Genomic DNA, 27,569 nt, shown 5'->3' on the forward strand with positions numbered 1-27,569 from the left:
AAAAAGTAACCAAGTGGGGTGGGACGATCAAGGGTACTTTTCCATTTTTATGAACCAATGGGGAAAATGGGGTCCACGAGTTGAGGAAGAGGAAATGGGAACAAGGGAAGTAAGAATCGGGAGGGAAAGAGGTCATTTTAATCTAAATTAAATAATGGAGATGGCGATTATGAACAGCAATAAGAGCCATGATTCGGCAGCCAGAACTACAAGACCCTGACAAATGGCTCTCTGGAGAAATGGGGCTGCCTCCTTGCCTGGAAGTCAGGGAAGGGGTCTCTCCTCCAACCCGGGGCGGGAGGCAGCGCCCGTGGCTGCCTGATTTAGCCTGGAAGTTAAAATCGCTGAAGCAGTTTATAGAAACACCAGAGTGAACTGCCGCGCACAATCAGTAGGCAGGATCCAAGATGATGGCATAAATGTTTCAAATGTGCTCAGGGTAATTAGTTTTGAATTACCATGTGCATATTTTAAACATTTAAATGATCATCCCAGGTTTTCGAAAACAGTTTCACGAAGCTTGATGTCGCTCCCCCTCCCAGCGCGGCCTCCCCTCGGGAGAGCATCCGTGAGACTGTGCTGGGACGGAGCCAGGTGAAGCAGAGCTGTTCTGCGGCTCCAGCCGGGATTGGTGAGCGGCGGGAGCCGTGCTAAACCCTCGGATAAAGGCGGATTAGGCCTCAGCCCCGGGTCCTGGCCCAGCTGGCTCACCCTGGACGTTCCTTCCTCAAGCCAATGTCATCTGTGCCAGTTTTCCAAAACGATTGGTTCAGCCTTTAAGTTTGCCATTGTGCATGAAAATGCAATTCCAGTTTGAGTAGTTCCCCCCCCCCCCCCCCCGACCCCCCACCCTCGTGTTCCTCCTCCTCCTCTCTCTTACTTTATAAAGCCTCAGACCGCTGGGAAACTTGAAAATTGACCAGCCAAGTAGGAAATGCATTTGGTGTTTTAAAACAATGACCTTGTCTTCCAGTCACTGGGGACAAACTGCCTTGGAGCAACTTAAGTCTTCCCAGTATGCAAATAGCAGTTTCTAAAATCCCAGGTTCAGGAAAGCAGTCGGAAGGTCATGGAGATCCTCGCCACCATTCCTTAGGACCTTCCTTTCCTGCGACCGGAGTCCACTCTGATATCTTACAGAGCCCTTTTCAGCCTCGGGAGGAGCTGTTTAAAGTCAGGTCTGTAACTTTAGGTACCTGAATTTAGAACAGCCGCTAGGACAATGCTGCCCAGCTGCCTCTTTCTCCCTGTAATACGCTATTTCTCCAGCAGGTGGAGCTGGGAGATAAAAACTACAAGCCTGTGCCGGATTCCTTTGAGTGGGAGCTATCTCTGCTGAGATCCTGATTGAATGAAAATTGTTCATTATGCAAACTGTCTGGTTCAGTACACAGAGGCAGCCCCCAGGCGCAAACCCCAAGTAGTTGCTTTTTCTCTCCCCAGATTAAAACATATGAACTGCTTTGATGTAATCTTATAACAAAGCCTAATAGAAATTTTATTTCTTCTGAAGTTGCCTGTCATTTCTTATTGCCCCCCTTCCTCTGTCCTATTAATACCCTTACAGTCAAGGATATGCTGCTCTGAGTCTGGCTGTATTTGAGGATGAGAACAGTGTGTTTTCCTCCACAATGGTTTGAGTTATTTAAATATAGCTACACGGCTTTGGATATGTTTAATCTCCTGGTTTTCGCCCCCACCCCCATCCCGTTGCCATTTATCATTTTAATGGAATGCTACACAATGCCACATTATGCAATGTGTTTAAATTGATAAATTATATTAGGAAAATATTGGATAGGAGTTCTTAATGGTAAGTGGGTTTTTGTGGAAATATTTTCTCATTAGTAGATCAGCTCCTTGCAGGGTAGAAATTCTAAGGATTTGGGAATAAGCTATATTTATGACCTATTTGGCTAATTAAAATTAAAGCATAATTTTAGCATGAAGTTCCTGCAAGACTTTGCAGAGAGGGTGGAGAAAGAAACTTGCCCAAATCCAGTTACTTTTAAATGTCAGTTGCCATAACAACTTCGCATGAGCCATATTTTTTTACTTGAAAATTCCTTTTAGGATTCGGTTGCTATAATAATTTGCCTCAGCTCTTTTTAGGAGGCATATTTTCCTATTTTCCTTTTGTGATCATTTCAAAGCTTTCATTACTGTAACAAAAAAAAAAAAAATGACCATGTAAACCTCAACTCTCCATTTTTCCATGTGCAAAGAGCAGAGTGGTCCCCAAAAATAGAAATGTGGTCTGTGGAGAATTCCTTTCCAGGGCGGGCTCTCCAGGCCAGAGGGAAAGGCGAGGCTCTAGGGATCCGTTGTTGCAGCAGCCTGCTCCTTCTGGCCAGGAATGATTCAACCAACAGATCTGGTTTTTTCTTTTTGAGACAGAGTCATTCTATAGCCCAGGCTAGGCTCAGATACAAAATAATCCCCCTGCCTCAGCCATCTGAGTCCTGAGATTCACGGGCATGAGCCACCACACCCCAAGAGAATTTTCAAAAATTATTTTATGAGTTTGAGTGTTTTGCCTGCATGTATGTCTGCGCCACATGTGCCTGGTGCCTGAAGAGGCCAGAAGAGGGCAACAGATCCCCTAGGACTTGACTTACAGAGTTATGAGCCACCACGCGGGTGCTAGGAATAAAGCCTGGGTCCTCTGGAAGAACAGCTAGGGTTTTTAACCCTTCTCGCCATCTCTCCAGACCCCTCAACAAAGGATTTAAAGCATGACTATTAAGCTTTTCTGTGTCATTGTGGAGTTTGGGGTTGTGCTGGGTATTGAACCCAGGTCTCCACACATGCTCGGCCAGGGTTTGCCTCTGAGTTGACACCAAGCTGGTGCCCTGGACATTTTGCAAAAGGCAAGGACCTGACCAACCCTCTCAAGAAAGGATGAGTTCTTTAGCATCTTATTAACATCATATTAAGCCCACTGGGGTCTTACACATCTGAAGGCTCATTGGTGTATTGTCTGGCAGAGCCGCTGGTACTGGACGACTGAGCGGAACAATCCCCAAACTATTTACTTAGAAGCAACTTGGCAGCAGGGTAAAGTTCAGCGCCCTTTCTTCTACCAAGTGGCCCTAAACCTTAATTCTTTAGACAATATGCTCTCAGAGAAGCACCTGTGACTGAGACCTGTTCTGGACACGGGCACACTAGAGGGGACGAGAGCCCTGCCAGCTCTGCAGACTTTCCAAGGCAGTTGTCATCTGAAAGCTGTGGTTTGAGGTAAAGGGCTTGTAAGTGGGAAGGACATTTCATTTTCAGGTTTGTGGCTCCATCTCGTAGGTGGAACCTGGCTGCTCCTGCTGGTCTCCTGTGTCCCTGGTCAAATCTGCAATCAAGTCTCACCAGCTTTAGGGACACAGTAGGTCTTCAGCTTCAGATCCAAGTTATCTCCTCTCCTGTCTTTTCTCCTCCCTTCCCAACTCTGGTAGGTTTTGAGTGGCCATCCTTTTATTTTGAACATTTATTTATTTATTGCTACGCTTGTGCATGGGCCATGGCACGTGCATAGAGTTCAGAAGATAATTTTCAAGAGTTAGTTCTCTCCTTCTATGGTTCCAGGGATCAAACTCAGGTCATCACATTTGGCAGCAAGTGCCTTAACCATTGAGCCATCTCACTGGCCCCTCTTGGTTTTTTGAGACAGAATTTCATGTTGCCCAAGCTACTTGCCTTGAACTCACTATATAAATGCAAGGGTAACATTGAACTTCTAAGCTCCCTGTGCCTTTATATCCCAAGTGCACAGCTGGGATCACAGGCGTACCAGCACACCAGGCTTACACCATGCTGAAGATCAAATCCAGAGCTTGTGCACACTTGCTGAGCATTCTACCAATGGAGCTATATCCCCAGCCTGAGCGGCCATTTCTTTTCAAGTCTGAAACTGAATTGGTTGGAGAGAATTCTGTAGGGAGGGTAGTTGGAGGAAAGAGGAGAGACATGGTGAGTTTCCTGCCTCAGTCCTTGGAACCTACTTCATCTCCTGCCATCCTGTATGGTGAGGATGACATCTGTTTTCCTACCCCAAAGGGTGGAGAAAGTGAAGGTTGGATGCAATGATTTGTAAAGAGGATACACAAAACACTTTGTCATCATGCAGGGGATGATAACCACAGCATCTCCTCTCCCCGCTTAGGTCTGCCCTCTGTGCTGTTACCGGAAATCAACTGGAGTTCGAAAACATCCAATGACAAATTCCAGGACTCACATGTAAGTCTCATCTGCACACAGTTCTGAGGAGTTGTTGAATGCAAGCCCCACAGTACTGCAATGGGTAACTAAGATAGGTGCTCAGTGACTGCCAACAGATGTGGCGCTGTGGCAGGGACAACCAGGGACATTGTGAGAGCTAATCATGCCACTAGGAATGACTTCCCAGGGACGGGGTCAGTAATGGCCTGATGCTGAGTCACGGTGCCCGTATCATCTGCTCCATCTCATCCAGCAGGCGCTGGGTCATCTGGAGTCATACACGTGTTCGTGCAGGATACCACGCTGGGAAAGAGTCAGCCACACTTGTGTAGATCTTACAACAATTTGTTCTTATGATTGTTCCATTACAGTTAATACCTTTCTGTGCTTAATTTATGATTCTGCTCTTTAAATGGTTATTTATTTTATGTATATGAGTATTTGTCTGAGTGTCACGTGTGCCTGTTGCCCAAAGAGACCAGAAGAGATTGTCCCTTGGAACTGGAGTTATAGACAGTTGTGAGCTGATATATATGTGCTGGGAATCCAACCCTGGTCTCTGAAAAAGTGGCACTATTAACCTCTGAGCTATCTCTCTAGCCCATGATTTTATTTATTTATCTGTCTATCTATCAGCTGTTTATTTTGAGACAGGGTCTCTTTCTGTAGCTCTGGCTGTCCTGGAACTTACTTTGTAGACCAGGCTGACCTTGAATTCATAGATATCTGCCTATCTCTGCCTCTTAAGTGCTGGGACTAAATGTGTGTGACACCGGACCCAACTAAATCTGATTTTTATAATAAGTAGGTATGTATGTGAGAAAACATAATATGTATGGACTCAATATTGTCTACAGTTCCAGGCTTCCCTGGTCTATTTTTTGTTTGTTTCAGGGTCAAAGTCTTATGCAGTCCAAGATGGCCTTGTATTCTCTCTCTGTAGTTTCTTTTTTGTTTGTTTTGTCTCTCAAGACAGGGCTTCTCTGTGTAGCCTTGGCTGTCCTGGAACTCATTCTATAGACCAGGCTGGCTTTGAACTCAGAAATCCACCTGTCTCTGCCTCCCCGACTGCTGGGATTAAAGGCGTGTGCCGCCATCACCTGGCTGACCTTGAACTTCTGATTCTCCTGCCTCCACCTCCCAAATACTAGAATTATAGGCATGCACCCTGTGCTGTTTAGGGTGTGAGATATGGAGCCCAGGGCCTCATGCTTGCGAGGCAAGAACTCTTAAGTAAGCGGCATCCACAGTCCCTGTGGGAGGCCTTCAAACAGACCCTGCCCCCCATAAGAGGGATGACTACTCTATTTTCTCCTCCGGGCAAGCTGTCTTTGGAAGTTGGAGCTCACATGGGAAGGAATCAACGGGGCTGAAACACGAGCTGCTCTTTTCAAACCCAGCAATGTGCCTTTGGAAGAGGCTTTGAGGAAGGTTTGTATCTGTTTGGGGATGCTCAACATTTTGATTGTTCCATACACGTCCACTGAAATGTAATACTTGACATTTCTCAAGAACCAGTTGTGTAAGTTTTTTTTTTTTTAAACCAAGTGTAACTGAACTATATGTTCGGGGAAATGGAAATAAAACATTGCTTAGTTTAGATATGAAGCTGGCTTCCACTTCATCCTCACCCTGCTTTGAGGACACCCATCTTCTCCCCACGTCCTAGTCCCTGGGCATAAGAGGTAGACCACTCCTGTGCATGAGAGGGAGGTGGTGTCGGCAGAAGCAGAGTGAGAATTCTTTGGCCAGACAGCCTGTGTTCGAATCCCACGCCTTTCATTTGCCTGACTGCAGAATTTACCCAAGGGCAAAATAGGGATGGCATCCTTGCCTGCCTTGCAGTCTATTACATGGATTAGAAGTAACACACAGTACTGAGCCTAAAACAGGGTACGTTCCAAAAAAAAAAAAGGCACTGACGACTGTTAACTCTGCTCCCAAGGACAAAGCACCCCTTGGTGGATCTGGCCCAGCTGCAGAGCCATGAACCACTGCAGGGCTATTTTCACAACCTCCACTGATTAGCATGAGGCAGCTTCTGGAGCCTGCTGGTGACTTTCATTTCAAGGGCCCCCAAAGGCAAATCTGGGACAGCAATGGACGGCATTGCTCTGGGACAGTGGGTGGACAGTGCTGCAGCCAGGCCAGATCTGACTCAGCCACAGAGAAAGTTTTTCTAATGATCAGAAGCAACCAATGACATATAAAAGTGGATTCTCTCTCTCTCTCTCTCTCTCTCTCTCTCTCTCTCTCTCTCTCTCTGTCTCTCTCTCTCTCTCTGTCTCTCTCTCTCTGTGTGTGTGTGTGTGTGTGTGTGTGTGTGTGTGTGAGAGAGAGAGAGAGAGAGAGAGAGAGAGAGAGAGAGAGAGATAGTGTCTTGCTATATAGCCCAGGCTGGCTTTGAATTCCTCCTTAGTCTCCCAAGTACTGGGATAGTGGGTATATGCCACCACACCTGTCTTAACAGGTTGCTTTAGACTATAATGGTCATCCATTAGAAAAGGCTAGAAGCTGGACACGATGGCTCACAAACATAATCCCAGGACTTAGGAGACTGAAGTAGGAGGATTGTGAGTTTGAGGCTAACATGTGCCATAGAGCAAGACATTGTCTCAAAGAAAAGGAAGAAAAAGGCTGCGAACATAGTCTATGGCAGGGTACTTACCCAGCATGCATGAAGTCTGGAGCTTGATTTCTAGCACCAAATAAAGTTGGGGTTCGGTGGCATACACCTGGCCCAGGACTCTGGATAGAGGTAAGAGAATCAGAAGCCAAAAGCCATCCTCAGCTACATAGTGAGTTTAAGGCCAGCTTGGGCTACATCCCAAAAGAAGAATGAAAAGGGAGAAGGGCAGGAAAACATTTATAAAGCCTTGCTTGGTCCTGGTAAGCACCAGTTTTAGGTGAGAAGTGATGTTCTCCGTCTCAGTGATGGGGTCAGTATTTGCCTTTGGTCCCCTCCCTGGGGTGTCTTGTGGGCACCGTGCTCTGCTGTGACCTGCCTCTTTAGAAACCACCTCAGAAAAAAGGGAGTCAGGGCTGAGGAACACTCTGAAACAGCAAAATGGTTTTGGAAAGTAGAGCCTGGCTTTGCAGATCCAAAGTCATAGGCACCCCCGAGGACCACTGGGAAATTCTCACGGGCAGGCAGGAAACTCAGTGGAGGTCTGAACAGATACAGCAAGCCTTTGTACTGGAGGTAGATCTCCAGATGACTTTGTCACCCAGTGAGAAGAATGGCAGGTCCATCAAAGGTATGTCTCGAACCTATGAGGTGACCTTATGTGGAAAAATAGGTCTTTGCAGATGTAACTATGTTAAACATCTTGATTTTTGGGGTGTGCTGTGCATTTGATGTGTTCTTATAGAATGGGAGATGGGACACACAGAAGGTGAGGTATAAACAGGTATTGAAATGATGCCACGAGCTAGGAGAAAGGGCAGATTATCCCTCAGAATTTCATTCTTTAAATTGTGTGTGTCACTGGATGGCTGCACTCGGGAGGCAGGAGCAGGCAGAGCTCTGTGAGCTTGAGGCCAGCCTGATTTACAGAACTAGTTCTAGGACAGCTAAGGCTACACAAAGAAACCCTGTCTTCAGAAAAACAAAACAAAAGTGTGTGTGTGTGTGTGTGTGTGTGTGTGTGTGTGTGTGTGTGTGTGTGTGTGTACCCATGGAAGAAGGGCATTGGATTCAGAAGCTGAGTCATAGGAAGTTGTAAGCCACCCAACATGGGTTCTGGGAACAGAACGTAGGTCCTCTGAAAGATGAATAAGCACACTTAACTGCTGGGCCATCTCTCTAGCCCCTCCCTGGGAGGTTTTAAATAGCATGTCTAACCTGTGGTCCATGAATGTGTCCCAGGATAGCTATGAATGCAGCCCAACACATTTGCAAACCACAACATCATGTCACAATGTGAAAGGTTGAACACCCAGGAACCAAGCCTGCCACAACCTGGATCTAGATTTCTGGTCTCAATAGCATGAATTTCTTTTGTTTTGTTTACTCTTCTTGTGGCCATTTATCTGGATGGCCATAGGGAACTCACACAGCCTGTCCTGCCATCTTGAATTCTCTCTGGCTAGGTCAACAAGGGGGGAGCCATTGTACTTGCTGGCATTGGGATCCCTGACTCCCAGACAGAATACCCATCTCATTGCCTAGTCCTTACTCTTCTTTACTCTCAAATGTATCCTGCTCTTGGCTTGCTTCCCCCCGTCAGGTACAGTCGCATTGCATGCTTAGTGGCTGGGTTTCTATCCCTTTATGGTGTCTCAGCAACAGCATCAGGGAACACGGGCTCACCATCACAGGATCCAGTTCCTGTGTGGAAAAGGCACCAACAGGAAGGACATTTTCGGAAACCACCTTACAAAGTGGCAGGAGGGGAGGAGACTCGCAGCCCACAGCTCCCAGCCAGATTCTGCCAGCAGTGACTCTAATCTGCTTTGACCTGGACACGGCTGTTGTCACCTGCTTTCTTTGGCATCTCACTCAGAACCGTAGCTGCCAAGGATCCATTGTCATCGGCAGAGAGTTTTCGCGTAGAAAGACACTTTCATGAGAGTCGGCACCACATTCTGCTCCTTAGTGGGTATTGTTCCCGAAACGAAGTTTTTCGTTAACGAGTTTGAGGGTTTTGATCTTGAAAAGCGCTGGGGAGATAAGCTGGCTGGGCTAGCAGTGGTATGCCTTCAGAGGCGAGTGTGAGCCAACACTGTGTTCTGGGAGCAGAAGACCAGCCCAGGAGGGGTCTGGAAACGGGCCACATGGGGGGAGTGGCAATGCTGGGTGACCCCACCCTACCCTCTGCGGCCCCCACACACAGCCCCTGCTTTCTCCCAGGAGAACAGCAGAGCTCCGGGAGCCCCATCCTGCTTTTCAGACTGAAGCTGCTGTTCTGGTGAAGACCAGGATTAGCATGGAAATAGAGACATCATTCTTTAGGGGACCTCTGTTGACATCTCCCTCACGCATCAGCATTGGAGAATCAGTCCCTGGGTTGTGCTCTGAGGACAGGGGATCCATTCATCCTGTCTCCTGGCAGGTGGTCACTCAAGGAGCTCTTGTGCTGGACCCCGTTACCACAGGGTCATATATGTGGGCCGTCATGGACTCTCTCGGCCAGCTCGGTGCCTGAGGAGCAGATCCAGACCTAACCTGAACTTTTCACGCCTTCTCCTTTCAGTCTTTTTTTTTTCCTTCCCTCCTTTCTCTTGCAAGCCTTCCAACATTATTTTCTGTGTAAGAGCAACAAGCCCCGAACGCTGCTGGAAGAAGAAGGTCTGTCAAGTGCCAGGAGAGAAGTGGGGGCGGGGGGAGATCCAGAGCTGCCCAGCAGCAATTACTGGAAGGTGTGTTCCCACCCTCCCCAGCTCAGCAGGTGAGCCCTACCTGTGCCAGCCTAATTGCCACCCGTCCACAGCCCTGCGTGGTAACAAGGAACTCAAACACCAGGACACTCTTTAAATGACGCAACATTTAAATAACATCCATTTACCTTTCACGCACCTCTGCTTCGCTTCTTAATTACTAACAGCATCTGATTTCCGAGGAAGCCTTTTACCTATGGAATTCATTTCCTCATCCTCCCCATGGGGAGGCCGCAGCCCCCGTCGGAGCACAGTGGTTTTCGGGTGACAGACTGATGGGCCAGAAAGTCTTGATCTGTAAGGCCAGAGAGAGGCTGGGAGAGGGCTGCTGTCTTCACTGGAAAGGCAGCATGCTTAATGGAGTCCTCGGCAATGGAGAGGGAGGGGTGCTGCGGCGCAACACAGGAAGCTGCGGCATGAAGTGTAAATATGATGATTGTTGTCTCTTTCACGGGAGGTAAATAAATCAGCTCCGTGTAGACTCGAGAGGTGGCTGGTGATGCTGTGTACTTACATGGCATCGCGAGCCTGGCCTCTTCAGCGTGCTTCAAGCCTTGATTCATTACGCTTTCCACCAGAGGGAAGGCGATGGGGAGAATTATCATCCCGGCAAGAAACCCAGAGGTTAAGCGACAGTAAGTTGGGAAGAAGGCGCAGCCTTCGCAGCCCACCCCGAGCTCCCGCCGCTAAATCACGCTCCACTTAGATACAAGTAATTGTCAGGTAACCTATTTTTCGGGGTCTAATTTCAGCATATGGGGGCTTTGGCTCCTCTGTATCTGAAGACTGTATGAGCAGGAAAAAATGATTTTAATCATTTCCGTGCTTGTTTGGGGCCTGGAGGGTCCTAGAGCAAGCAGGCGCGTCTAACCTGTCCCCACTCCCGTGCGAAAGAGGGAGGGAAATGCACTATCTATGGAATCATGAGACCTAGAGCTTCCATTTCATGAAAGCATGGATCTGACATTGTTTCATCTTGAAGGATCTGTTGCCCAGGTGTCCCCAGGAAGGAAGGACTCAGCCCGAGGGATGCCCAGAGGCAGTTTCACCTGCAGGGGCTGCTCAGCGGCTGAGGTCTGCAAATAGGTCAGAAATGAAAGGTTCCTCTCCTCCCAGGTCCAATTCTCCTTGGTTGTGGAATGGAAAAGCTGGACCCTGTTAGAGTTCAGAAGGGTAGGCCATGACTCCCTGGAGGGTCCTCCCATCCACTCTCACATCTGCAGTCTGGGGCTCTCCTCACCCTAAGCCTTACAGTTTGGGCGGCATCTGAGAATGGGCGTTGAGAGCAGGTCGGGTTGCCACCAGAGCTCTGTCACATGGGTTACCAAGGAGCCACTGTAGAGAGGAAACTGCCTTCAGTGTCCCCAAAGACCCATTTCCTCCAGGCCAGCATGTGTGGAGAACCTCTACCAGGTCCCAGCTGCCTCTCCGAGATGGCAGCGAGGAGGGATGGATGCAGACACAGCACCTCTGGGCACCCAGGGAAGGTGCCTGAAGTGTCTGGATCCTCATAGCGAGATGGCGTAGCCGGGCATGGCTGCTTGGCCACCACCTCCTCCTGTCCCTGCTGGAGAGAGAAAGAAGGGGGATGGGCTGCATGTAGCTCTCCCCTGTTTACTTAGCCTGAAGCCACAGCACCCAGACTGGGTCCCAGTTATATTGGGCAGGTTCTGTGGGACCAGTAAAGGCACACAGTTAATGTACAGGGACCTTGCCACCATTGTCTTGTCCCTGTTCTTTCCCATCCCTCTCTCTCTCTCTCTCTTCCTCTCTCTCTCCCTCCCTCCCTCTTCTCCTCCCCCTCCTCTTTTTTCTCACTCAGCCTCTCTGCTGAATTCTGCATTGACATCAGCACTTCCAAAAGCAACAACAGAGGAAAGTAGGTCACTGGCAGTACCAGATCAGAGCTGGCCCTGGGTGGGGGCTGAGTCTGGGGTACAGCCCATCTCATGGAAAGCGAAGGGGCAGCCTCCAAACTCTATGCCTGCTGTCTTGCGGGGCACTTGGTCCCTCATACCCATACCCTTAGGGGAGGTGGTGGCATGTGTGTGCAACCTGTTTGTTGGCACGTAGGTTCCCGGATGGACCAGGCTGGGGTTTCTGCATCGTGAGCAGCACCCCCTCCCCCACCGTCCCTCTGGTCCTAATAAAGCATTGAGAATCAAGAGACTTGGGGTGCACACACCTCGTCTTGAGAGTGGGAAGCCAGCCTCCAGAGACCACATGCTCACTGACACACATGTGTGCACAGGCCCATGACGCCTGTTCCCCTCTTTCTCTAGGGCTTTATGTAGAATATTGCCTCTGCTCTCTATGGCCATGGAACTCCCGCTCTACTTGAAAGATTACCCAACACGCTAATTGGGACTCCTGCTATGATTAAAAAGAAATTTCCGATTAGAGCCACCATGCCGTAGAGCTTGGGAAGAAAACAGCTCTTTAGAAACGCAGCGGGGGCAGACTTCGAGGTTGTGTTGAGGTTTGGGTTTTTTTTCCCCTCTAACTTGGAAAGAACCTGCATCTCCCTGACATTTTTGCCTGGGCCAAGTCCAGGGCAAAGACAGTGGCCAGGTAAGGCCCAAAGCATCGAAACAGGGCCCATCTGCCAAGAGAAAAAAAAATGGTAGCCTTTCCCCCTACTTTTTCTTGGGAGGGCTGTGATGGAGCTGTTTCTGCTAGATCCCACCCTGCCTGCTGCACCTTTGGCCCCCTGATTGGCAGATGTCACGGTTGGTCTCAGTCAGTCCTTGCCTGGGATAAACGTTTTCTGAGCAGCTAGGGTGAGCAACACATTTCAATCTAGCTCCCTGAAGCGATTAGCTCCTAGCGCTGGCAGGTCCCCAGAGAGGTTGGGGGAGGGGAGGGCGGGAGCTGTGGTCAGTCAAAGGCAGACACTTCTGAATGGTTCCACTGCTAGAGCCTAGATCATCCCTGCTTCCAGATTTCATTAGCTTGAGGAGGGAGGCCCCACGTCATCCTTTCGCCTCTTCTGGGCATCCTACCTTGTAAGGTAGCATCAGAGTGAGTCCCTCCATCTCTTTTCCACCCTAGCCAAAAGCCCTCTACACCCATCCTCTAGTTAAGATTTTAAAACTTTGACATTGAACCCAAACCCTTCTAAAAGAGAGCCATTTGACTTTATGTAAATAAAGTATCTCCTTAATATCGACTTCATTAAAAGACCCAAGAAAAGAGCATCGGCGTTTGCTGGTGGAATAGTATAATTGTCTTCAAGGGTAATTGGCTAGTTATTGAGGATAATTGTCTGCAGATGACGGGGAGACAGGTAAAAGGGGAAGGAGACCAGGGGTAAGGGCTGACTCCAGCAAGCAGCCCTCGCTTTGAATGGGAAAGGCCAGAACTGCACAGCCAAACTCCCCCAATACCACCATTCACTGAGCGTGGGGACCCCACAAAAGTAAAATTCCAGCTGGGCGGCAATGGTGCACGCCTTTAATTTCAGCACTTGGGAGGTAGAGGCAGGCGGAGCTCTGTGAGTTCCAGGCCAGCCTGCTCTACACGGAGAAACCCTGTCTCAAAAAACCAAAACCAAACAAACAAACAAAAAAGAGTAAAATTCCAGAAATAATTTGGAGGGGCAACACACACACACACACACACACACACACACACACACACACACCTCCAACTAGAGAACCCAAGTCGCAGCCACCAATGTACCAGTGCCATTAGTTCAGAAAAGAAATTCTTTTAGAACATCACTCTTCCCCCAACCACATATAAAGATGCACTTTCTGAATAAAGGATTATCTTTAGATTGAATAAATCTGGCTTAATGAAAAGCCCACTGCATTAGTGTTTCATTGGAAATCAGCAGAAACCGTAATCACAGGCTCCCCTTGTCTTCAGACGAGCGTTTGGAAAGCACTGGCTGGAGCTTTGACTCCCCAGTTGCATGGTAGCATGGTTGGGAAGCAGAGGGCCTGGCCTGGGATTCCGCGGCTGCCTTCTGGTTATCTTTTAATCCTCCTCCTCCTCCTTAGTTCCCATTGTGTGAGGGAGAAGGGAAGAAGACAGATCTGAATCAAACTAGACCCGAGAGCAAAGATGCTCACCTGTATTCCTAGCATGAGGGAGGCTGGGGCAGTCAGAGCTGTGTTTAGTTTATATGCATGCGTGTGCGTGTGCGTGTGTGTGTCTGTGTGTGCGTGTATGTACTCACTCACATCTGTGCAGAGGATATGTTGGTGCCAGGGATCTTCTTCAGTATCTCTCCACCTTAATTTTGAGACAGGCTCTCCCACCCAGTCTAGAACTCACCAACTGGCTAAACTGGTGGGCCGTGAGTTCCACTTACCCCGTTTCTGCCTCCCTAGCACTGGGGTTACAAATGTTTCACCATTGCCTGGCTTTTCTTTTCCTTCCTTCCTTCCTTCCTTCCTTCCTTCCTTCCTTCCTTCCTTCCTTCCTTCCTTCTTTCCTTCAAGCAGGCTGGCCTCAAACTCATAGAGATCCGCCTGCCTCTGCCTCCCAAGTGCCAGGATCAAAGGTGTGTACCACCACACATGACCCGCTTCCTTCCTTCCTTCCTTTCATCTTTCTTTCTTACATTTATTTATCTGTGCATGCGTGTGTGTGTGTGTGTGTGTGTGTGTGTGTGTGTGTGTGTGTGTGTGTGTGTGTACGCCCCAGGGCATGTGTGGAGGTCAAAGAACAGCCCTCAGGAGTTGTCTCTCTTTCCACTATGTGGATACTCAAATCAAACGTGCATTCCTAGGCTTGGTAGCAAGCGTCTTTGCCCAGGGAACTGTCTCTGACCCCACGGCCCAGCATTTCCCCCGGGCGGGTGCTGCCGATACAAACCTGTGTTCTTACGATACACACCTGTGTTCTTACGATACAAACCTGTGTTCTTACGCTACAAACCTGTGTTCTTACGATACAAACCTGTGTTCTTACGCTTACATGACAAGCACTTGGCCAACTAAGCCAGTTCTCTAGCCCCACCCTAATTCTCTTTGGTGCTGAGTTTTTAGTCTCCCCCAGTCCTAGGGGTCAAAATTAGAGCAAGGCACAGGCCTGACAAGCCTCCGCCAAACCTCTCCCTCCTCTTCCTCCCCCTCCCTTCCTTCCCCCTCCTCTTCCTCCCACTCCTCTTCCTTCCCCCTCCCTTCCTCTCCCCTCCTCTTCCTCCCCCCTCCTCTTCCTTCATTCCTTCGTTCCTCCTTCCTTTCCTTTGTTTTTGAGACAGGTCCTTACTATGCATCCCAGGCTAGCCTTGAACTTGTAATGGAGCCCAGGCTGGCTTTGAACTCACAACTGTCCTCTTACTCCAGCCTCCCAAGCACTGAGATCTTAGACCTATGCTACCACACCTGGCTGATTTCTCAAGTGAAGAAAAACAATGAGAAGAAAACAAAAATTCCTAGAACAGTCACGGGTTCACAAACGCTTTGAAAAGAGACTCAAAATGGATTACGAAAAGAAGCTTGAAGCACAAAGAGCTGTTGAAAGAAAGAGACAGACAGACAGAGGAAACGGCTCAGTAGGTAGAAGCTGTTCATGCTTGACAACCTGAGTTCAATTCCCAACCCCCACGGTGGAAGGAGAAAACCAATTCCCGAACATTCTCCTCTGACCTCCACACATGTGCTGTGGCATGTTCATGCTTATACACACATAAACAAACAAACTGGACCCTTGGAGAGGAAAGTGCTAGAAATGGACCTAATTGAAGTGGTTCTTGCAGGCCCTGTGGTCAGCCATTTTCTCTTCCTTTTGTGGCTTGGGTATAGACCCAGGGCCTGGCACACCCAGATCTCACCATCAACGCCGAGTCGGCCTTTGCCGCTACTTAATTTTACATGGTGGCCGCCTCGTGGTGTCCTGGAGGAAGAAGAATGTGCCCAGGTCTTCTCTTTCTTCACTACTCTTGATATCTATTGAAATTAATCCAAGGTCTCACAGAAATAATGATCTAGCCTCAGCTACCCAGAGATGAGAGAAACCTTGGCCTGTTGGGGATTTCCTGTCACCATGCCCCTACTTTCAGTGGGAAAGAGGGGAGAATTCTTGCCAGCTCTTTCTGTCACCTGAGTTGGAGGTCCTAGTGATGTATTTGGGGAAGTTTGAGGGTCAGAGCAGCAAAGAAAATGTGTAAGGAAATCGAGACCTGGGACCTTGGGGCTGTTGCCAAGACATCTAACACTTTTTCCGTTCCCAAAGCTGTGAGTATGAGAAGATGCGCTGGGTTCCCCAATGTATGCCTGTCTTACCCTGGGTCACATAGATGGGCAGGTAGTGGTAGTCTGGGTGTAGAAAACTGTCCACTTGGGGAAGGAGGGGAACGTGGGTCTGAGTAACTGGTAGACCTACTTCTTTATATCTGCAAGTGTGGGGGGGGCATAATCAAATCTTCCCACTGCAGGGGGGGGGGGTGTCCTGTTATCAGGTTGTATCTACAAGGGGGAGGGTCTTTCAAATCGTGACACGCTATCCGACTCCAAGTTGCTTCTCATTTTTCCTTGCCAGTGGCCTCTTGGAGAGGAAATGGTTGAAGAAGACGGAGCTGCAGGAAGACAAGGCCGTGGCCTGGCTGCAGGCTGTCTCCGAGTCTGAAGAGGGTCAGCAACTCTGAGAAATGAAGCTATTTCTGAGTGAGAAGGGCCAAAGAAGGAATAAGGCAGAGGGAGAGCCCCTGAGGAGACTGAGGCCAGAGTGAGGACCCCGTGTGAAGTTGGAGGGGAGGAAGACGGTCAGAGGAATTCAGTAAGACTCGCCCTCCACACCCACTACACAGGAGACAGAGGGATGTCACCTGTCCGGCAGAGTGGAGAGACCCTCACCTGTAGTGTGGTGTAGAGGGGACAGAGAAGACGGGCACCAGGACAAGGTTGGGGTTGACGGGCAGCTCCTAGGGTGGGCGCTCATAGCTGCTGTACCCCAGCAGTATACAGCTAGGCAGACTGCACAGCAACTTCCAGAATTCCCAGGTTCCACTCCGTCCCTGCTCTGTGCAGGTAAGACCACGCAGGGTGGATTTCAGCCTTTTTTCCCCCCTCGCTCTGGTCACAGTCAGCCAGAGTGGGGGTGGGGCCGATCTTGTAAAAGAGGCTGGTGAGGACATCTGAAAGTATGTACCCTCCACTAGCAAAGTGCCAGACGCTCGGTGACACTTTAAATGTCTCAGATAAAACAGTGAGAGACTCTCCTGGTGGCAAGCAGGACGAGAGGTCAGGGACCTCAGCGCCTCTGAGGCTCAGACACCTGGATAAAGAATAAAAACATCTCAGAGACCCCTGTGACCCCCTCATGCGGGGGGAGAATGTCAATGTGGCCCAGCCGGCCGCTGGAGCACAGAACCTCGAGGCCTGTGGAGGTAGGAGCTTTCCACTGCTGGGACATCAGATAAACCCCTCCGGCCCTGGAGGAGGGATACGCCTTGGCTCAGGCCTCAGCCCTGATCTGCCACCTTATCACAAAGAAAAAAAAAACCTTGAAGAGGGTCACCAGCCTGTGAGGAAGTGAGACAAAGCCTCCATTTTTACTCATCCCAAGTGACGCCTCTATGACCGATCCCCGTGTCCCTCTCCTGTTGACTACCCTTACAATCCAATAAAAGGAAACTCAGCTTTCTACCAGCTTCCTCCTCGCTGGTAGAAATGTACCCCAAGTGTGCGGGCCTGCCTTGCTCACCCAGACACCCAATGGCCTGGCTGGGGCTTTGCACATCATCGGGGCTCAGAGCTGTTGGTTGCATGAATGTCCCACACTTGGCTGCATGAGGTCCAATGACAGGATGTTATGCCTGTGCGTGCATGTGTGTGTGTCTGTGTGTCTGTGTGTGCGCATGCACGCATGTGTGCAGGTGTGCATGTGCAAAATGCCTCTCTTTGGAGCCCTCCTGTCTGTCTGCCTCCTACTGGCCACACAACTGCCCCATGGAGCTGTGCTTTCTCTTTCCAAGTGCCGATGTGTGGGTATGTCCTTCATCCGGTGCCCCTCCTCTGCTAGCCCTCTGTCCCTGAGAACATCTTCTGTGTCCTTGGGTTGTCTGGCTGGACAGAGACATCATTGTCTTGTCCATGACTGCTCCCCAGAATGGCGGCAGGAGGCTGTGACAGAGGCATCGGGACACAACATCTCCATGTTTAGGTCTTGGGCTCTGCCATCGCTTCCTTCCTCCAAGCAGCTCTCCCAGGAAATGGTACTTACAGAGATTGAAGAGTTTAATACATGTCTCACTGCCTCTCTTTTCGGAGGCCCCCCAGAGGGAGCAGCAGAAACCAAGACTGGCAGGGGCTCCGAGCTGCCTGGGCAAAGGAGCAGGGGGTGGCATGGAGCCTTAGCCAATTTGGAAAGCACCGTGACCCAAGCACATTCTGCAGCAGTAATGTCAAATTCTGCCGTTCAGGCATGCCATTGATGTGCACACTGCCACACAGAAACCAGTGACACAAAGGCACAGCCTTCTCCACCCTCCTGGTGCTTAGAAACTAACGGCTCTAATGAGAAATGAGAGCTGAAAGGAGCGGGACGGGAGGCGGGCCACAGCGGTGCAGGCTGGCGTTGAGTGTTGGAGGAGGCTGACCCACTTCTCGCAGAGGTAAGGGGCCCACTGAAATGTCACTTAAATTAGCTGCCACTCCCAACCCTAGATCTCCTTTGTCCCCAAACCTCATTGCACGAAATGGGAGCCCTGTCAGTGAGCCCCACGGTTGCATTCTGTTTTCTTCTTCTCTGGGGCAACCTCAGGCTCTGCACCCACTGGACTTTTAGAACCATAAACCAACCACCCTGGTTCCAGAAACCCTCTTGAAAGAGGTGAGGACAAGGAGGTAGAGGGGGGAGAGGAGGGAGAGAGGGAAGGAAGGAAGGGAAGGAGAGGAGAGGAGAGGAGAGAGAGAGAGCGAGAGAGAGCGAGAGAGAGAGAGAGCGAGAGCGAGAGAGAGAGAGAGAGAGAGAGAGAGAGAGAGAGAGAGAGAGAGAGAGAGAGAGAGAGAGGGAGAGCATGCGTTCACCATGAAGAGCCCTCTTTTCTGGCTTTTTGGCTGCACTGTGAGTTATTGAGCCAACAATAGATGTTTATGTATTTTTTTTAGAGCTCGTATTTATTAACAGCCTGTAAGGGGGGAGGCTGGGAGATTTACATGGGAAGTGCAGTGAGTTAAAAGGGACAGTTAGAAGAGCAGAAGGAGACACAGAGCACAGAATTGTAAAGGGTATTTTAACACCCCATCAAAGGTTCTCGAGGTATTTTCCAAGTAGGCGGAGGGAGAAGAAGATTGGCCCATCAGAAACTGATAGTTGGTGATTGGTGACATGCATGGAGTAATGAATGGCGGAGGGCTTGAACTCCTGCAAAGGGAAGGTGAAGAAAGGAAGCAGACAGAGCGCGAGTTGATGAGCTGGAGTCCGGCCACAGCTGGGGCAGGAGGCCCAGGGGTGTACGGGACCCAGTAAAATGTGCACTTGCCTTTCCTTGATCAAAGAATGTACATCCAGCTAGGTGTGGTGGCAAAGGGCTGTTATCCCAGGAAGCTGAGGCAGGAGGACCACCATGAGTGTAAGCCCAGCCTGGGCTGCATAGCAACACCTTGTTTCAAAATCACAACAGAAAATAGAAGGTGGGGGAAAAGGGGGAGGTAGAGAAGGAAAAGAAAAGGGAATACAGATAAGCTGTATGTGGCAGTGCAGACCTGCGATCCTAGCACTCAGGGGCTAAGGTAGGAGGATTAGGAGTTCAAAGTCAACCTGGGCTACATGGTGAGACCCTGTCTCAAAAACACAAATAAACGAATAAGCCAAAATATAGCCAGGCACAAAGGTGTACACTCATAGTCCCAGCACTTGGGAGGTAGAGGCAGGAGGACCAGGAGTTTAAGGCCAGTCTGAGCTGTATAAGACTCTGTTCCCATCCCCACACACAGAAAAAGAGAGAGAAAAAGAAAGAGAGAAAGAGAGAGAGAGAAAAAAAAACCCACAAAGAAAGGGCCTTCAGCTGTTGAACAACATGCTTGCTAACATGATGACCCGATCCCTGGAACCCGAAGATGAAGGAAACTCCACAAAGTTGTTCTATGACCTCCACATGCATGCTGTGGCATGTGCCCGCCCAACCTTGCGCACACACATACACACATCAGAAAAAGAAGAAAAAGAGGAGGAGGAAGAAAAAAGTTTTTTCAAGAAAAGGAAGGCTGGCTTCTTCCACATCAGCATAGAAGAGAAACAAGGCCTGTAGTAGCCAGGTCCTTCCCAGCCCAGCGAGGTCTGAACTGAAGCAGTCGGGGCTAACCCAATAGACTCAGTGTCTAGCACTCATCTCTTGAGCCTGTCCTGATCCACAGAGAAGCCTCCCTGGCTCCCCTACCTCCTCAGACCTGCTCCCAAGCTCCTGCGCCCCACTGCCTGTGGGAGTACCAGGTGATTTGCTAGGTGAAAGGCAACACACATCACGTGGAGTTCTTGGTGCTCTGGTAATGCACATGCCTAGCAGGAGGGGTGGAGCTCAGAAGAGCGAATCCTGGGATTGCCTGTGGCTCCCTGCAGCTGTGGTGTCTGGCCAGCTGAGGGAGGAGCCATGCCATGAGGGCGGGGAAAGCCTGGAGCACTGTCTGTGGATGCTAAACGGTATGGGAGACACTCTGAGCTTGGAAGCAGCAGGTGTCTGGGAATGGGACTGTGGCCCAGGCAGATTTCCAGTGAGCACTCCAGTTTGCTGGCACAGGGAAGGATCTGGCTGAGCACAAGAGGCAAGTGGTGATGATGAAATCCACAGTTGAGGAACTGTGGTAAGGGTGCCATGGGAGCCCATGTGCTTAGGATGAGGCTGGGGAGTGAAAGAGAGCTCAGGCAGGGGAGCCACACATTCCCTCTGCTTCCAAGCAGAGTCAGAGGCCCAGAGTGGGACTCCCTGGGCCCTCTTCTTGCTTAAATAGTCTCCCAGCACCCCAGCAGACAGGATTCCATCCTTAGCTCATAGCTGTTTATAGAGAACTCAAAGGCTGAGCTACTGTGTGCCTCCAGCCCTCAGCCTGGCAGTCTCCCACCTTCTTATCTGGGTACTTCTCTTTCTTCAGAGACTGGTACATCATCGTCTCCTCCTGGACAACCTCTCTGACTCTCCTACCCCAGCTGAGCCTCTTGCTTTGGAAGACTATGCTAACACAGGCTCCAGTTCTGTAGAGGTCCAGAATGCTCGAGAATGCTAGCGCCTCTCAGCGCCTCAGAGATCCTATCTTGTCACTTTGCTGTCCCCAATGCAGAGACAATGGCTGGTTCATGTGTTTGTTGAATGAATAATGAAGAACCATCCAAGCCCTTGGGTCATGGAAGAAGCTTGTCTGAAGGTACCAGGGACCACCCCATGTCCCCACATGGCTGACTCTGTCCTCTGTCGCTGTAGAAGAGAAGGCTGCTGGGGAGGAGGCGAGATAAAGGAAAGAGATGATCTCTCCTGGGGACAGAAGTCTGTTGCTAGAGTGCTTGCCTAGCCTGCACAAGGATCTGAGTTTGAACCCCAGCACCATATAACCCAGGCATGGAGGTACAAGCTTGTATTCCCAGCACTCAGGAGGTACAATCAGGAGGATCAGAAGTTCAAGGTCATCCCCAGCCCCACAGCTAGCTTGAGACCAGCCTGGGCTACATGAGACCCTGTCTAAAACAAACAACACCACTAACAAAACGACAGAAGGCCATCTGGTAATAATAGTATTAAGTAAAGAAAATCCATCTTAAAATAAAACAAATATATATTTTCTTTCATTTGTATTTTTACATATTATATAAGCCTATAAAATCATATATGTATGTATGTATGCATGCATGTATGTTTGTATGATATGAAAGTAGGGGGCTAGAGAGATGGATGGCTCAGCAGTTAAGAGTACTGGCTGCTCTTCCAGAGGACCCGGGTTCAATTCCCAGCACCTACATGGCAGTTCACAACTGTCTGTAACTCCAAGATCTGACACCCTCACACAGACACACATGCAGGCAAAACACCAGTGCACATAAAGTAAAAATAAAATAAAATTTGTAGAAAAAGAAAGTAGAAGTAAAATTGTCTAAGGAGACAAAGGGGACTAAGGAGAGACAGGAGGGGCAAGAAAGGGGCATGCACGTGTGTGTGTGTGTGTGTGTGTGTGTGTGTGTGTGTGTGTGTGTGTGTGTGTGGTAGGAATATGCTTAACATGCAAAATACACTGGCACAAAAGCTTTGGGGTACGGGGATGTCAGGGATGTGTTCATGTGTGCATGTGTGTGGGTGCAATGTATATGCTGTCCATGTGTATATAGGCCAGAGGTTTCTTCCTCAATCCCTCTCTGCCTAGTTTTCTTTTAATTTATTATTCTTATCACCATTAGCGTGTTATGTGCTGTGTGAGTGTGGGTGTGCTATGGCACTCAGAGGTCAGAGGAGGTCTTTGTGGATTCGGTACTCTCCAACCACTTTTACGTGGATTCTGTGGACAGAACTCGGGTCAAGTTCACACAGCCAGTGTCTTTGTCCGCTGAGCCATCTTGCCAGCCCTCCATCTGAGTTTTTGAGAGAGGGTCTCTCACTGAACCTGGAACTTAAAGAGTTTCCTGGATGGCAAGTCTTAAGGATCACCCTGTCCCTGCGTCCCCAGTGTCGGGGTTACAGGAGTCCCCTGTGCTGAGCTTCTTACATGAACGCTGCAGACTGGGTCTCAGGTCCTCAAGCCTGCACAGCAAGCGCCTTACCAACTGACATATCACCTTAGGCCACCAGAACACTCTTCGAAAAAGTCCATCAAGCCAAGAGTGGTACTTTGGGAGATAGAGGCAGGAGGATCAGGAGTTCAAGGGCAGCCTTGGCTACATAGTGAGTTCAAGGACTTGTCTCAAAGAAAAAAAAAAATTGGCAGAGGAACTAGTCTGTTCCTTACTAGGGATAGGAGGGGGTGACTTAAACCTTTAAGGGAGAAGGACTCCACAGCACCCTGCCCTGAATGGGGGACGTGACTGGGCTTGCTGAAGAGAGGCTCCATTTAGAGTCAACTGGTTTTGATTTTGGAACAATGGTGTCGTTCTAACTGTGCAGCACATGAGCTGCTGAGTGACAAATGATGTCATCAGCAACAGCCTTCATTCCTTCTACCTCCTGGGGGAGAAAGCTACTAAAAATACACCCAGTGTCCTGGGCCCCACTGCCCAGCCTGGAAGGCCTCGGCCACGGGGATTATGCCGGCACACATCGGCAGAGCCTTTAGGAGACATAACCGTTCTTCCGGCTGACAATCGCTTCTACCATATAGGACTTGCTAAGTCTTTTTTTAAAAATTTAATAAAGTGCTCAGACTTTTGATTTTCCCACTGAGGGCCTTGCTGCCTGGGGTTGAAAATGAAATCAACAGCATAACAACTTGCTTGAATTTTAAGGGACATGGGCATTGGCCTGGGTAAGAGCAGGCCAATCATCAGGCTCGGTGGCGGTGTTCGTTTTGTCGCACAAGGCCCCCTTCCATGAATGCACTAAATCTGGGACTGAAAACAGCCCTCCGCTCTCCATCTGTGATGCCAGAGAGGCAGACATAGCTTCCAGGCCCTTGCCCTCTGCTCTCCTGGTCAATTCCTAGACTTGTGGAAAATGCTTGAGGCTCAAGCACTGGCTGTTGCCTTTCTGCTGATGCCCAGAATCAGCTACTGTGGCTCTTTGGAAGCTTGGAAGGATCTAGGACCCTTCTGCAGGGGAAAGACATAGAAATAGTACTGACCTGGGCAACCAGCATGTGGAAAGTGAATTGTTCTATGCTGGTGAGGGAAGAGCTGTGTGTGTGTGTGTGTGTGTGTGTGTGTGTGTGTGTGTGTATGAGAGAGAGAGAGAGAGAGAGAGAGAGAGAGAGAGAGAGAGAGAGAACAAGAGAGCATATTCTTATGTGTTCCCATGAGTCAGTGTGCCCCTGTTCCCTATGGCTCCTCCTGCCAACAAGCAGGCTGTGTTCTCAGAGTCAAGTCTGGCCAGGCTCGCCCACCCCACCAAAGCCCAGGATCTGCCACCCCATCAGGAATTCAGAGTTATGAAATGAAAAACAGGGTTCTTGTCCAAGAGAAGTTTTTTTTTATTATTATTATTTTTCTCTCTTAATTGGATTCAGCATTTCTTACTCCTCACACAGCCTCTCTGGTAGGGGAGTCAGGTTTGTGCAAAGCGCAAGAGATTGTGCTTGCTGGAGACCTTTGGGCCAACAGCCCCTATTCCCTGACTGAGCGTGCCTGCTGTGTTCCCTGCATACTGCTTGTCTGGGCTCTGACCCCCAAGTCTGGTCCTCTGACCTCTGCCTGTCCTGGGGTATAACCAAAAGGACCAAGAAGAACAAGATCTCTGTAATGTAGAGTGCCTGAGATGGTTCCTGAAATGCCCTCATCTGCTAAGGCCACTATCCTCCACTACCAAACCATTCAGGGCCCCCAGCAGGGCACTGGCCAAAGAGCCTATGAGTTAAAATGGCAGCTAAGCCTCCCATGAGGTCAGAGCTCAGAGCCTCCCTGGCCTGCACACAGCATCACCGGCAAAACGTTAGAAGGACGTTGTCCATCCAACCTATTGGACTAACACTGTGGATGCTGCCTCGTCTGCTGGCTTGAAGACCCCCAAAGCCTCTTCAGCTGCTCCACCTAACTTGCCTCCAGCACCCTGACATCCGATGAGCTACTTCCCACATCTCACCCCAATGCCAGCAGCTTCTACAGTAGGGGTAGTGGGGTGCTTCAGGGTGCCAGACAGGCATGTGTTGCATATAAAAACAAGGTGATGTTCTTAAGTATCTAAGAATGTTGGTCCCCTGAAGTGATTCTCGCTCTTTCTCTTCCTCCCCAACTCTTCCCACGGACACCTTGGCCCCAGCAAGCCCAGGAACTATTGTTGCCAGCTGGGATTCTGAAGAAAAACACCACAGTTTTTTTTTCTTGCTAGAAAGTACCAATACAATCTGTAGTTGAGCAAATATAGGTTCCCGTATAGTTTATAAACATGATAAGACGTACAGTTTGGTAAGAAGTGGGGGTGGGGCCTGTGCATTTGTATATTTATATATATATATATTTATATTGTGTGGGTGTGTGGGTAGGGAGTGAGAATATATATAAGTGGACATAGGTATAAGCTGCACCTTCTGTGTGACTCTCATTGCGAGTGAAGTTCTAAATGTCATCCTCTGGCCATCTTTCCTTTGGTGATTGGTTCTTGGACCCCAGCAGGTCTGCCAGGACTGCCTGAGACATCAGGAATGAGAGGCATTACCCCCAGTAGGGACTGGGGGGTGGCATAGGGTTGGACTGGGCAGGTTGACTAAGTGGCCTCAGGCAAGAGCCCAGAATGCTCTGAGATGGCTGATTGCCCCAGCTGGTGAGCCTTGTCCTGAGTCCTGCTCCTTCCCAAAGCAGCAGGGTCCATCGACCCTTCTTTCCCAATGACCAGGATTCCACAGAGCCCAGCTTCTGCAAAGGGCACGTGTCTGTCACTACTGATGACTCACTTTGCGTGCCTTTGACCACTGTGCCGAATGGATGCTGTCCGTAGGTGCTGCGCCAGGACAACCAGGTGAGATGTGCCAACCCTCCTGTCTAGAGCTGTACACTTCGGACTTATAATTCACCAGGAAGGGTCCAGACTGTGGCTGAAGGCTTTAGCAGCCTTTTCCTGAAACCCAGCAGATCTTCCACATAGAAAAAAAGAAAAGAAAAGATTCTGTTCCTTGCTGGACATGTGGCAGTGCTGGGTAATGGTGCCCTGCATCCTCAGCGGAGAGTGACTGCCAGCCCCAGGATCCAGGCCAGGAGTGAGGCCCCCAGGGAAGCGCCCGAGGAAGCCTGCTGCACCCCACTAGGGGCACGGATGGGGGTCCTGCGGGCACACTTGCCCTTCCTCTTGGGTCGTGCGGTAGGCATGATATCAAAGCTGAATTTGTGCTGGTAGTCAGGGTCATAGTTCTGCAGTTCAGGAAGCTGCTTCCCAGTGCTCATCTTGGAGACCTGGTTTCGGTTCCTGTGGCTGGTGCAGTTCTTGCCTGGCTTCTTGTAACCTGACCTGGAGCCAGGCAGATGGCCATGTGGGTAGCCCTTGTCCCTGGAGGTGCCATGGGATGGATGGTGCTCCTTGCGGGCAGCCCTGTCAGAGGTGGTAAGCGTGTGTGACTTGATCTGGTGTGGAGATGCTGGTCCTGTGCAGTTCCGGAAGTCCTCGGCCCTCAGGAGCTTCAGATCCTGGCCTTGCCGCAGCTCAGGGGTTGCACAGGGAACAGTGGAGCTGGAGCCTCGGAACCTCCGCAGCCATTCCCACAGGGAACGTGCCCGGCAGCCACAGTCCCAGGCATTACCATTGAGGCGAAGGAACTCCAAGGCCACCAAGGGGATCAGACAGTCACCCTGCAGCTCAGTGAGGCTGTTGTTGAAGAGGAAGAGGGTGGTCAGCCTGTGGAGGTCATGGAAAGCCTTATGGTGGACCCACCGTAGCTGGTTCTCATGCAGCAACAACCGGTCTAGGTTCACCAGGCCCCGGAAAATGCCTTGACCTAGGCTCCAAAGCTTGTTGCCGTGGAGAAACAAGTGGCTGAGGTTGACCAGGTCCACAAAGATGTCGTCTTGGAGGTACTCAATGTGGTTGTCTTGCAAGTAGAGGTACTGCAGACTGTGCAGGCCACCAAAGATGCCTGCGGGCAGAGCACTCAGTCCACACTTATAGAGGTAGAGGGCATGGAGCTTCACCAGGCCCTGGAAGGTCTCAGGTGCCAGCGTCCGCAGCTGCCGGTTGTCTCCAAGGTCTAGCTCCTCCAGATGCACAAAGCCCTCGAAGGTGTTGGGAGCAATGAAAGTGATGTTGTTGGAATAGATCCAGAGGGTGACCATGGTAGGGCTGAAGTGGCCCTGCTGGAGGAAAGTGATGCGATTGTTCTGCAGGAAGATGCGCTCGCTGTCCTCTGGGATGCCCTCCGGGATGACGGCAAAGTTGTGTGCCTGGCAGCTGACAGTCATGGGCGAGGGGTAGCACACACAGTCTCGAGGACAGCCACCACCCAGGGGTAGCTCCCCAGCCAGCAGCAGCAGCAGCAGCAACTCCACACAGCACCCTGGTGAGGAGAGAGACAGAACAGCTATGAGGGGCTGCCCGGGGAAGGGGGAGATGCGTGGGGAACAGAGGGTGGAATGGGGACTGGTGAGTGACCCTCTTGGCCCACAGGGGCTCTGTCTTCTGTACTGTATGCAGGGGTCCCTTTAGGCTAGGAGGCCGGACAGGAAATTTGGGGCCAAGGCCCACATTATCTCCACACTTCTTGGGCTCTGTCCCGAATGCCCATCCAAACATCTCTTCAGGCTGTCAGCCCTCCTGCTGGGTGGAACGCACCCATGAACACAGCATGTCAGCCTCCAGCTCGGGTGCCGGCCGTGCCGCTTGCTCACCGTTAGCCGCTTTCACGAGTAACGACTCTTAACAAAGCAAATATCCCATCTGGAGTCCTGAACGATCACTTTATTCAAACGATTCCTCAAAATAAGGAAAGCATTGTGTACCAAAACATACCTCAGAAGACGCCTCATTCACATTGTGTTCCAAACTTCAAATACGTTAACACACACCCCGCCACCCCCCACCCCCTGCCCCCGTGCCTCAGTTTCCTCGTTTGTTAAATATGGTTCACAGAGCTGAACAGGTGTACTGAGAAGGCGTGCTTCTGTGAGGGACTGTGAGGGACACCAGGGTTGACACATGAGGCTTCCCTGGGGTCTACGACACTGCCAGATCGAGGCTGCCCCCCTCTGATTCACCTTCTGGCCCTCGGCATCTCTCCGCCATGCTTGAGCTTGCCCGGCTAAGGCTGTAAAACCAGGCCTTGCCTCTTGACTGTCCAGAGCATTTCCTCTGTAGCTTCCCTCTAATTGGGCATTAATTAGGCATTCGTTAATGGATCCTTAAAATAATTATTTTCGGATGTGTCCAGCCTGTGGTCGGGTAATAGGCCCACGCTCATTACTGAAGCAGCCTCATTATG

At 50.1% G+C, this 27,569-nt stretch overlaps 1 protein-coding gene and 1 long non-coding RNA gene across 2 annotated transcripts in view; one reads left to right on the plus strand and one right to left on the minus strand.

The window, feature by feature from the left end:
• The first annotated feature begins 855 nt into the window (after positions 1 to 855).
• On the plus strand, positions 856 to 21,316 carry LOC128121387 (uncharacterized). Its single transcript, XR_008222172.1, has 2 exons — positions 856 to 18,157; positions 20,634 to 21,316. It is a non-coding gene; the product is annotated as an uncharacterized LOC128121387 (long non-coding RNA).
• Positions 21,317 to 23,618: 2,302 nt separating this feature from the next.
• Rtn4rl1 (reticulon 4 receptor like 1) overlaps positions 23,619 to 27,569 on the minus strand; it is a 74,500-nt gene continuing 70,549 nt past the window's right edge. Inside the window, exon 2 of the mRNA XM_052756046.1 lies at positions 23,619 to 26,648. Coding sequence (XP_052612006.1) covers positions 25,321 to 26,648 — 1,328 coding nt within the window. The 3' untranslated portion in view covers positions 23,619 to 25,320. The remainder of the gene's footprint in view (positions 26,649 to 27,569) is intronic.

Source organism: Peromyscus californicus, unplaced genomic scaffold (genome assembly GCF_007827085.1).
Source record: "Peromyscus californicus insignis strain IS unplaced genomic scaffold, ASM782708v3 Scaffold_3__1_contigs__length_106647218, whole genome shotgun sequence".
NCBI lineage: Eukaryota > Metazoa > Chordata > Mammalia > Rodentia > Cricetidae > Peromyscus > Peromyscus californicus.